The sequence below is a fragment of the Sinocyclocheilus rhinocerous genome, unplaced genomic scaffold, assembly GCF_001515625.1.
Source record: "Sinocyclocheilus rhinocerous isolate Xijiao unplaced genomic scaffold, SAMN03320098_v1.1 scaffold90, whole genome shotgun sequence".
Taxonomy (NCBI): Eukaryota; Metazoa; Chordata; class Actinopteri; order Cypriniformes; family Cyprinidae; genus Sinocyclocheilus; species Sinocyclocheilus rhinocerous.
Genome location: NW_015657969.1, coordinates 1 through 11656, shown reverse-complemented (window position 1 = coordinate 11656; position 11656 = coordinate 1). Strand labels below are relative to the sequence as shown.

The window sequence follows — 11656 nt, the reverse complement described above, 5'->3', positions numbered from 1 at the left end:
ATCGTGACGTAGGTATGTGGGGGCGTGTTAGAACCAGGCGTTTTAGGTAGGTGTGGCTGACTCTTAACTTTTATAAAGAATATCTCTTTGGATTTGAGACTTTAGTCTTTGCAACTTTACAGATCTTCTTTATGCACCAAGAGCTTGTAACACTCCAAAGAGAAAGGAAAACTTGAAATCGCATCATATGACCCCTTTAAGTAATTGTGATTAGGGAATAAAAACCTACTAGCGAAACAACTGAGACACCCCGCCCAGCTTTGGGCGTTGTGAAAGGGCTTAACAGGCAGTTGTGTGAACCACCCTTGTGTTTTGAGACCATGCCAAGTTGCTGATCCCATTCATACAATGCAAGTACAGCATCCATTGAAGCACCAATCATTGGAGAGACTTCGCATTTGAGTGATGGGCCCATGTGAGTCAGCTGTATAATTTTAAATGTGCTATTTTGGGTCTAGGGAGGGGGTAAGCAGCCATAGCGTGTGCCTCTGTCTCTCTTTCCCTCTCTAAGGAGCTTGTGAGAGGAGCTAGTTTTTGTTCACCGGTTTGCATAGACGTCCTTTCACCAATTAAAATATGGGGTGTTGTTTCAGCAAAGAATTGAACCCTAACCTGGTTAGCGAGAGAACAAGTCTTCTTCAGGCAGCCATTCCTGAGGGCTACACAGCGAAAGACTTCAGAGACTGCGCTTGGGCCGCCGCAGATCTGGCTGTCGAGAAGCCTTCTCAAAATGGGAACGTGAACGCTGCTTTGGATACCAGTTGTAATGCTTCCTCCACAAACTTGTCAGCAGGTCTCAACCTCATTAAAGAGGGCAGTAGCAGTGAACAGGAAGGAATGGCATTTTGGGACCCACCTGTCGGCGATCCACCTATCCACAAGGCTGCAGTCCAGAAAGGAAATGCCAGTGAAATGGGGAGAGACAATTGCCAAATTAAGGAAACTGAAACGTTGGATTCTGTGAAACAGAGAATAGCTGAAAATGCCATAATGAGAGCAAAATGGTTTTGTGATGGTCAACAGAATTCCACAGAATTAACTAGAGATGGCAAGAGTGAGAACACCACCCTCGGACGAAATGCCCTGGGCAATAGTCCATTTGGTTTCTCCGTTATTGCAAAAGAGGAACAAGTTAAGACACCGTGGGATGTACAATCAAAACCTGTGTCCACTCCAAAGCATGCCACCTCTCTGTTCAATAAACACTCTGGGAGCTCAATAAATCTGGATGACTCGGAAGAGGGAAATTCTGGACTGTTGATCACTGACCGTGGCTTTGAAAAAGAACAGAGTTACTACAGCATCTGCTTGATTGATTTAGAGGATCTCGGGAGCGAGTGTGGGCACCAGCCCGTGACAGAAGCTGACACAGTCAGGTACGCAAGCGCACCAGCTGTCTCTGAAAAGGCTTTGTTTGATCATTCATTACTCCCGAAAGACCACACAATAACGGGTTCATGGCCTTCACATGAAATTACAGCAACACAACAAACAGAAAAAGGTCCCTCAGAGAGAACTCTAGGGTCTTCTACAAGTCTACCTGTAAATTTAGCACTTCCAAATGAGGAACATGCCCTCCCAGATCTTCTAAAATCATTTCCTGTTCAAGAAAATGAAATGCCTTTATCTGAAAATGACATTTCCATTTCCTGTTCAAATACAGAGAACACACTTTCTCCTTCTGCTGTAGAGGATGCCATTGATCAACCCTCCCCAGATCTGCTGGCGCGAAATGGACAGATGTCTGTTTTGAAGTCAAGTACAGATACTGCATTGCCACAGGGGGAACCTGCTGACCTACTTAACAACCATGATCTTTATAGTAGCTCTGGTTACAAGGCTACAAAACTGGAGAATGGTTCTGAGCTCAACATGAATAACACCATTTTTGATAAATCTATGTTGAGACCACCTCAGCAAGATGAAATAGATCTGGAAAATCAATGTAGAAATTATGATAATAGAGAGTCAATGAACCTAAAGGCGGAGAAGAAACCCATTGTGTCAGATAATGTTGATTACTTCATTTCTTCTCTTAGCAACACAGCAGATAGATCTACAAACCTTAGTGTAGCTGCCGTGGAATCAGATCAATGTGTTTCCAAGAAAACCCCTACTGAGAAAGTTCACAAAAAAACGCCTCAAGCTCTTTCAGCTGTCAGCACATTTGCATTAGAAAAGTTAGTTGAGACAGAGGACCAAAGGTTTTCTTGTAAAGATGCCTCTGAAGACATTGAAAATTTAAGGTTTTGCTCTGAGACCCCACTGGCTTCTGATGAAGAAGACAACCTGTCAAAATCACCTCCATGTTGTAGAGCTGAAATTGAACCAAGACAAATAGCAACGCAGGAGGAGGTCATTCTGAATGCTTGCCAGTGCAGTATATTGCAAAGTGAAGTGCAGACAAATGAATCTGATATCTTCAAGGTTGCTGGTGTGGCTCAGAGTTTGAGCAGTCCATCTCATGCAGAAGGTATTTGTTTAGATCTCACTTGTAATACTGAAGAAGACATGACTTTAAGCACTCGCGTCTATACTTGCGGTGTTTTTCCCACTGACCAGACAGAGATTGTGTCAGAATCTTGTGACAATCCAAACGGGGAACAGAATGTAGAACCAAATGCAACGTTTGCAAATGCTGAACCATGTGACATGAGTCCATCTCGGCTTCCTACAAATGCTCTTGTGAACTTTGAGCATCTCCTGGAGGTCACTGGTAAATGTGAAGAAGCTGATTATCACAATGTAAGTTCTTTGAGTTCTTCTGTTGTTGATGACGTTCACGCAATCTCTGTACCTGTACCCGGTTCTGATCGTCCTGTTGAGGAAAATCTCTTCCACAGCAATGCCACCTGGTTTGTAAACGCATCATACAATGATGTCTGTAATAAAGGACATCCAGAAAGCGTTGCAGCGAGTTATTTAATACAGGTGGGATTGGGAAGCGAATTGCCTGCAACAGCACAAGAGCAAGTCATGGACAATGAAATAGGAGAGACTTGTTTACAACGTGATGAGAAGACGCATATTGCCAGCAAATGCTTCAGTGAGGATGAACAGAAGGTACTGGCTGAGATTTGTTGGTGTGCTGATGATGGTGAAACCGAAATGTCAGAACTTGAACCGCAGGGAGTCGTACCAACTTTAGAGCTGCTTAATTGCTTAAATGATGGGAATAACAATGACTGTTTGAAATCTGTTTGTTCTGCTAGCAGTGATGTACAAACACTGTCTCAACCACCATGCCATTCTGAAGTTTTGGAGACATTTGATTGCACTTTATTGTCAATAAACTGCATGAGGGAAAGTGCTTGCCAGTACCTGGACTCTTCTTCAGAACAGCCAGCCAATGACACTCAGAGATCTTCAGCTACATCCATTCAGGAGCACGGAGACCTTCAAGACATGGGGGAAATCAGAGGAGATGTTGTTGACTGCAACATTCCTCTCGTGACTACTGCAAGACTATCACTTGAAACTGGAGAGGCGCAGACATGTGCCGTACAAGACCATTGTAGTGATTATGCGTCCATTGAGAGCTCGACAGCTACCATACCTCATGTTTCCCAACTTATAACAAGCAGTCTTGGAGTTCTTGACTTTGATCAGTCTGATTTGAAAGTCATTGTTGATGATATCAGTGATAAAGCTGCTTATGTAAATACAGCAAATCCGTTGCCAGTGGAGCCTGACCAGGTTGATATTTATGCCACCTTGCCATCTTACGAGATATATTTCCTCAAAAAAGATCAATTCACAGTTTCGGTGCAGATGGAAAACTCTCAGGGCTCGGGTGAAATGGAGGGAGAGCAAGGCATGCTGAATATGGTGTCAGATCTTCTTGGGAAATCAGAGTTGAGCGATGAGGTGCACTCTAGTCACTGCCTTCCGGAGTGGGCCAAAGAACCACATGTCCTGTTATCTGATAACGAAATAGAGGCATGTGCGTTGGTATCAGCATGGGACAATGCTGTCTCTGAGGCTAGCCTTACTGTGCAAAATTATGAAAAGGATGCTGAATCTGACTCTGTTGCTCTCTCAGAGGATTTCCAAACCTCTATGGGTTTCATAGCATCCTACCCATATAACCTGTTAGCGACTGAAGGATCTTGTGTATGGGACTGGCAGAATGCTTATAGTGAACTCGTAAGTACTTCTCTAGCTAGCTTTGAGCTTGGTTATTCAGTAGCCCTTGAAATTATTTGGACACTTTAGCCACAGTTAAAAGTGTATGAATGTCATTGCATTAGATAACAAAAATCTCAAGCCAAATGAAAAATACAAATTATATATTTTATTTTTATTATTTTTCAGGTAAGGTTAAGTCATCACAAAGGTTATAAATAAAAACGTATCTAATGCAGTAAAATCTACTTTAAAGTGTGGCTTAAGTGGCCACTGTTTTTGTAACTATAATTTAGTGGCGTGACTGTAAAGGCATTGATTCAGCCCACAGTTTAATATGCATTTTCTTCATAATCACACACCTAATTGATAAACCATGGTTTTTGCTTTTTGTTTTTAAAGGAATCCTCCAAGATCTCAGACCTTAATCCCAATGCAAAGGCATGGGCCAATTACATGCCTAAACCGGAGGCCTCTGCTCCAACCTGCCCAGATTCTCAGCAGTCATGGGTAGAAGCGGCCAATGACCCTTCAAACTGCATCTCACGAGGTAAACCCTCCAAAAATGATTGTGCTTAAGTTAATTCAGCGTATACCGACCCTATCAGTCCGAGGAGGTTCTGATCATCTATTTTGTTTTGTCCATGCTAGGTTATAACAACAGTGAAGGCAAAGGGAACTGGAATGAGGAACAGCAGGTATCTACATCTATAGAGCTGCCCTTTGCAGCACAGCCAGAATCAGTGTACATGGGAAGCTCAGCCAGTGAGAAGGGCATTGTGTCAAACCAGGATACCAGTATGAAAGGTAATATCCATTTGCTGTTTTGTTCATTGTTGTCAACCTACTTTTATTTCAGTTATTTACAGTTATGCAGGTTAACTATGGCACAAGATGCCACAATCAATCGTTAAGGATTAATTTAAACTATAGCATTCTTAAATAATCTATCATTTGATTTATTCTTTTGTGCAGGGGTGGATGATTCAGACTCCTCCATACAGCTTGAAGACCTTCGGGAACAGTTGAAGGCAACACTGGAATTCTGCCTCTCTAGGTAATTACTAGCATCTTCACAACTGATCACATTGAGCCAGCTTATTGATTGGTAACTGGTCCTGTTGGGTGCACTGGCCCGTTCACAGCTTTTTAAAAAACATTGGACATATCCATTGAAACATAACATATCCCGACATGGTACCTTAAATCAAGAACAGTGAATTTCAGACTGTTTTGTGTTAATACAACCCTCTACGGACACCTTGGCAATTGAATCGCCATTGGCTAGTAAATTTTTAAGTTTACTCGCCAGACTGATATACCATATATGCATGTGTGTGTGTGTTTTAAATGTATATATATGTTTGTAAAATGGCACAGCTTTTTAAAAATCTGAAAGTACTACATTCTTAACATTAGTCAGTCAAGCATTATATGATAATCAAGTATTATTTAATGGTAGAACTTTAGTACCGGTAATTAGAATTAAAACCATGTATGAATGCATATTAGTCATTTTAACTGAACTTAGGACTGGTGGTGCTGCTTTGCTAAACTTATACTTAGCGTCCAACTCACACACTGGCTAGTAAAATCTGAGAATTTATTAGCCAGTGGCTAATATTAGACATCATTTAGTCGCCCAGAGTGAAGATTAGTCGCATATGCGAGTGATTTACTCGCAATGTAGAGGGTTGTAATATCTCATTGAGTTGTTACAGACTTCACTACTGCAAATGTAAACTAAGAGCATTTAGCATTTGAGTATGTGGGATATGCTTTTCAAGAATCTGAAAAGGCTAGGACATATAATACACTTTTGATCAATTTAATGCATCCTTGCTGAATAAAAGAATTAATTTAAAACTATTTAACTAAGCAAAATCACACTGACCCCAAACATTTGAACTGTAGTGAACGTTCTTAAAAGCTTGAGGATTAGCTTGAGTCAGTGTAGGATTGATGGTGACCTGACTCTTATCCTTTTCCAGGGAGAATCTAGCCAATGACATGTACCTCATCTCGCAAATGGACAGTGACCAGTATGTGCCAATAGTGACTTTGGCAAACCTTGATCAAATCAAGAAACTCACCACTGATGTGGATCTCATTGCAGACATCTTAAAAAGTGAGTCTAAAAATCATCACCTTTGCACTTTTATGGGTCGCAGTGTGGCTTTTTGTTTTAGACTCATCAAAATGGGTTTGGTTACACACAGCAGATGAGTCTGACATTAATGATACATTTCTGACTCACCAGAGCTGCCTCTTGTCCAAGTGGACAAATGTGGAGAGAAAGTGCGGCCCAATCAGAACCGCTGCATTGTAATTCTCCGAGAGGTTCCCGAGGCCACTCCTCTGGAGGTATGCATCATGCATCTCTCTTATTCAATAACATCTTTAATTCTCTGACCTTATTTTTGTGCTATGACATTTGGCTTTCATTTTTACAGGAAGTTGAAGCGCTCTTTAAGAGCGATAACTTGCCCAAATTCATCAATTGTGAGTTTGCCTACAATGACAACTGGTTCATCACCTTTGAATCTGAGGCAGATGCTCAGCTGGTAAGAGTCTCCTTTATTGCCCCTGATTTGATCGTCTCGGATTACCGCCTCAGGATTTTTAATAAGCTCTCTTCCTGTTGCTAAACATTGGCACACATCACTCTTTCAGGCATATCAGTATCTCAGAGAAGAGGTGAAAACTTTTCAAGGGAAGCCAATAAAGGTAGAGTGCAATGCAGCATATGTGACATCACTGAAGAATGTTTTGTGCTATTTTTAAGACTCGAGGCTTCTCCTTTTTTGCACTTTCAAATAAAGCTTTTTTTTTGTCCATCTACCAATGCATTCTAGGCTAGAATAAAGGCCAAGGCCATTGCCGTCAATACTTTTGTGCCAAAGAATGGATATCGACCAGCGGATGTGTCCTCAAATGTCCAACAGCGCTACACCCCTTACTACATCCCACCTATGTATGGAGCACAGCAACAGTTTCCTCTTTACAGACTGGTGACGCCTCAGGGCTGGTCCGCTACACAGAGCTACCTGGACCCGACTCTGGTAAGTGCCATGTGTTCTGTTTGGCTCTGAGGAATATCTGAATGGAGCCTGGAGATGTACTAATGAAGTGTTGTCTACCAACAGGTTACTCCATTTTCCAGCCCTGCGTTTATTAACGGCTTTGCTGGTTCTCCGACATTTAAATCAGCAACATCTCCACTAACTGTCAGACAATATGTACCTCGAATCAGGTACTTTTGTTACAGTGAAAACCATTTGTTATACATTTACACTACCGGCTAAAGAGAGAAATAAATTAATACTTTTCAGCAAGGATGGATTCAAATGATCAAGAGTGACAGTAAAGAATTGTATAATTTGACAAAAGATTTACATTTCAAATACATGTTGTTCTATTGAAAAAATCTTGAAAAAGTGTCATGGTTTTCACAAAAATATTAAGCAGAACAAATGATCAATTTGACATTTTTCAAAATTGATGATAATGTTTCTTGAGCATCAAATTAGCATATTAAAATATTTGAGAAGGATCATGTGACACTGAAGACTAGAGTAATGATGCTGAAAATTCAGCCTTGCATTACAGGAATAATTTACGTTTTAAAATGGTAAAATAGAAAACAGCTGTGTAACCATTCTTTCATCTGTACAGGAACCACAACAAAACACACATTCGACTCACAACAGAACGTGGAACCACTCTGCTGGAAAACCCTGCTGTTTTCTCTACTTTCCCTTCGGAGAGAGTCCCCAATGGGACACGTCCTCCACAGGCTCATTACCTGGGTAGCCGACCTCGACTACCGAGCGGCCCAGGCTATCCGCGCCGGGACCAGGTTGGAAATGGACGAATGGAAGTAAACGGGGCCGATTACTCTCTGAACGCAGGCCGTGGAAGGTAATGCTGTACATCTGCACCAGCTGTTTATTAATTTCATACATATTGTTGTAATACCATATCCAAAATGGGGGGAAAAGGCATGTAGAGCTCTGTTTCCGTAAGAAATGGTGGTAGCTTTTTCCATATTGTTTGTTTGTTTGTTTCTTTTGAAGAAGGGGCGGCTATGGATGCAGGAAAAGGAGAGATGACAACAAGTTTCCAGTATGTCATTTGCCTTCTTTCAGCTAACACTGCATAGACAAGTGTTTTGTTTAGTTTTACTTTTGATATGATAGAAAACTCTAAATACTTCAAGTAAAATATAATATACAGTCAAGCCTGACGGGCTGAATGTACGTTATCTTGCTTATTACATAGCAAGTAAACAAATAAATGCACATTAAGTATTGATTTGAGTGAAAATGCCAGTTACTTTGTCAAGAAAAAGAACCCAGATTGATACGCAAGACCTAAAACTAGGGATGCACCGATACCGATACTGGTATCGGTATCGGGCCCGATACTGGCCTCCTGTACTCGTACTCGTACTCGTTAAAATGCCCCGATACCAAACGCCGATACCACACAGCATGTGATAAGCGCCATATTTAAACAAAGAAACACTGACAACAGACAGCAGAAAGGAGTTATGGATGTCTACTACGAAGTATATGTATGCAATGAATATAACATTAAACATTCAGTATTAACGCCTGTATAGCTGAAGTGCGCGAGCTGATAAAAAAAAGCACGCTGAGTGGATTGAGCGCGCGGCGGCGCAGATGCGCGAGCTTGTCGAATGAATATATCTTTCTCACAGACATCACTGGAAAGTTTATAGTTCGGACGGATATGTCAAAAACAAGTAAGTAAAACAATGCACAAGTTACTTAACGGTAGGGAGAGAGCGAGAGAGAGACAGACAGAGAGAGCGAGAGAGAGCACGCGCGCACTTCTGTTGTGTGATCTTTGATGTTCACTCACTGAGCACACGCATCATTTGAATTAAAACGAAATCGTACAAATAAAACCATTCATAGGGGCATTCACTATAATCATCATTTATTTTCAACCTTAGGCATACACGACTTTCTAGCGAAAGTGAATCTAGCAGCCTGTGTGAAATGCGCTAGACTGTACTATTCTGCATCAGCACAAACACGTGCAGGCGTTGCGCGTGTTTTGCTTGCTTGAGTGTTTCTGCATTATATGAGTGGCTTTGGAATATAAATCGCAGCACGTTTCAGATGAAAAAACGCGACTTCTATTTCTGAAAATATCACAGTTAGGAGATTTATAACGAGTGGTTCCCTGCATTATTACAGCAAAGCGCGTGATTACAGTACTAAGCCGCTGCTCTAATGCTATTAAATTAAAGATGATTAATGTGAGAAATGTTGAAGGTGTCTGAATATATTTTGGTTTGACTGTATCTATTTGATAAATGAAGTTAACCAACTAACATTATACATACCCTTTTGGTTTCTGTACCCAATATTTAAAAAATTTACAAATGTAATAAAAATATAGGTATCGGCATCGGTATCGGCAAGTACCAAAAATAAAAGTATCGGTATCGGGCGAGTACTGGAAAAAGTGGTATCGGTGCATCCCTACCTAAAACTAGCACATCCATGTAAAAAAGAAAAATATCAGTTGCCTGGGTATTTGACCACAGAATGCTGCGATTGACCAATCAGAATAGAGTTTTCCTGTAGTGCTGTGTAATATTGAGGAGTTGCCAAAAATGCATTTGAAAGCGTTTCTATCACAGCAGAAACAGAGTTAAAAATAAATGTGCCAATGCAGGCTCAATTTGTTGCACACATTTCAACTCTTTTTCTCCATGTGTGTTTAACAGAGAGCAGCAACACAGTCACCTCCTCCTGTTCAAGAGCGCAATCCGTCCCCCAGCTTTGAGCTGGGCCTGTCCAGCTTCCCTCCTCTACCTGGAGCCGCAGGAAATCTAAAGCCTGAAGTAAAAACTGAAAACAGCCTTGACAACCGACTGTCTGACGTTGTCACCGGAGCAGTTAAAGACAAGGTTGGCTTTCATTCAGTCTTTCCTTTTGTGCTTGTTAGAGTGCTGCAGCATTAAACTGTCTTTTAATATTCTGAATTTTAAAAAAGGAAGATGAAAAACGTTTCAGGCTTATATTATTTGAATTCTAGATAATTGACCAAATGCACTTGGTTTTTAAATATTAACTTGCACTGAGCATAGAATGCCATGTTCACAGCAGATCTTACTGTCAGTCATAACCATGACAAGTCCTTGGGTGTTTTGAGTGGTTTAGAGTAAGTGTGTGTGTGAGTTCCTGCTGTCCAGCTGCTATGTTTGTTCATGCTGTCCTTGCCGTAGGAGTTTCACAGAGGCCTCTTTGTCTCTCCACAGCCTCTAAATAAGGATGTGGTCACCAGCCGTGTGATCTCAGGGACCCCCAAAGAATCTGTGCAGGCTGCTCCTGCTCCTGCTGCTCAGACCCCAGTGGACCACCAACACTCACCCTCTCCAGCTCTTACAAAGTGGGTTTATTTATTCTGAGTAACTAATCAATACATGTGACAAATCTGTTTTCACTTAAAGGTGTTGGAAGTGATTTCAGATGTTAACTAACTTCTGTGCCATTTCAACCATGTGTTCTTTTAAATAGTCTATTCTGAGAAGACTCTAAATAATTCACAGGCTTATGTGGATGTTACAGCATTTCTGATAGGCTCAAAGCATGAGAAAGGTCGCCTTACTATTTTTTTCTTTTTTCTTCTGAAGTAAGTTTACAGCTGTCACAGTGACGGGTGTGATTTCTCAGGATTCTGTTAGGTTGTGTGGATATTTTCATGTGTGGCATTCCAAAATAAATAGCTTGCAGCACTTTGGACGGTGTTTTAAGATTTCATTGAGATAAACACCCAATTTTACTTGTCAACACTTACTCAGTATTATTCAGCAATTTGGCAGTGGTGGTGTTTACTACTTTAATATAAGATGAGGTCTTTAATGTCTTAAAGGTACAGTAGCAAAAACGGCTTTAGTTCTGTGGGTCAGAGAGAATAGAAAATAATCATGTAAAATGTAATATTACTTCTTGTTGCAAACAGCCTAATATTATAAATGTACTTCTGGTGGAAAAAATAAAGTGCTGGAAAACTGTAGAAAATGGCGCTTTCTAATATATGGACTGCTTTTTTTGGTATTTTACAGCCTGACAACTGTAGAAAAACCTAAAGAGACACAGACACCTGCAGAGAAATGCTCAGAGACACAAGCTGCTAAAACCGCACCACTGAGCAATCCAATAACGGTAAGTGTCCAGATAGCCTCACCATGTGGTTTGAATCAAACCTATTAGTAATTTATTGAATCCAAAATGGTAAAAAAAAAAAAAATTGACTTGTGCTGGTTTTTTTGAGTACATTTTATTTTGATAACAGAATATTCAGATAATATAATTATAATCTATTATGTATAACTATATATGTTGTTGAGTCTAGGGAGACCAACTCAGTGGCACAATTGGACACTGCTGAGCTGTTTTACCATGATTTCATTTTTACGGTGAAAACTCTCTGATTGTGGCTAGTGTAGTTTTTACTGGGTATTCAATAGTTAACACTATAAAAAAAAAAA

At 40.7% G+C, this 11656-nt stretch overlaps 1 protein-coding gene across 1 annotated transcript in view; it reads left to right on the top strand.

Moving 5' to 3' along the window:
- The window catches only part of LOC107721933 (la-related protein 4B-like), a gene marked incomplete at its 3' end in the record, with an annotated part of 15099 nt that extends 3769 nt beyond the window's left edge, over positions 1-11330 (top strand). Inside the window, exons 3-16 of the mRNA XM_016530166.1 lie at positions 4528-4675; positions 4777-4932; positions 5101-5182; positions 6117-6253; positions 6386-6489; positions 6579-6689; positions 6799-6852; positions 6981-7187; positions 7272-7378; positions 7801-8046; positions 8202-8250; positions 9890-10072; positions 10424-10554; positions 11231-11330. Coding sequence (XP_016385652.1) covers positions 4528-4675; positions 4777-4932; positions 5101-5182; positions 6117-6253; positions 6386-6489; positions 6579-6689; positions 6799-6852; positions 6981-7187; positions 7272-7378; positions 7801-8046; positions 8202-8250; positions 9890-10072; positions 10424-10554; positions 11231-11330 — 1815 coding nt within the window. The remainder of the gene's footprint in view (positions 1-4527; positions 4676-4776; positions 4933-5100; positions 5183-6116; positions 6254-6385; positions 6490-6578; positions 6690-6798; positions 6853-6980; positions 7188-7271; positions 7379-7800; positions 8047-8201; positions 8251-9889; positions 10073-10423; positions 10555-11230) is intronic.
- Between the last annotated feature and the right edge of the window lie 326 nt (positions 11331-11656).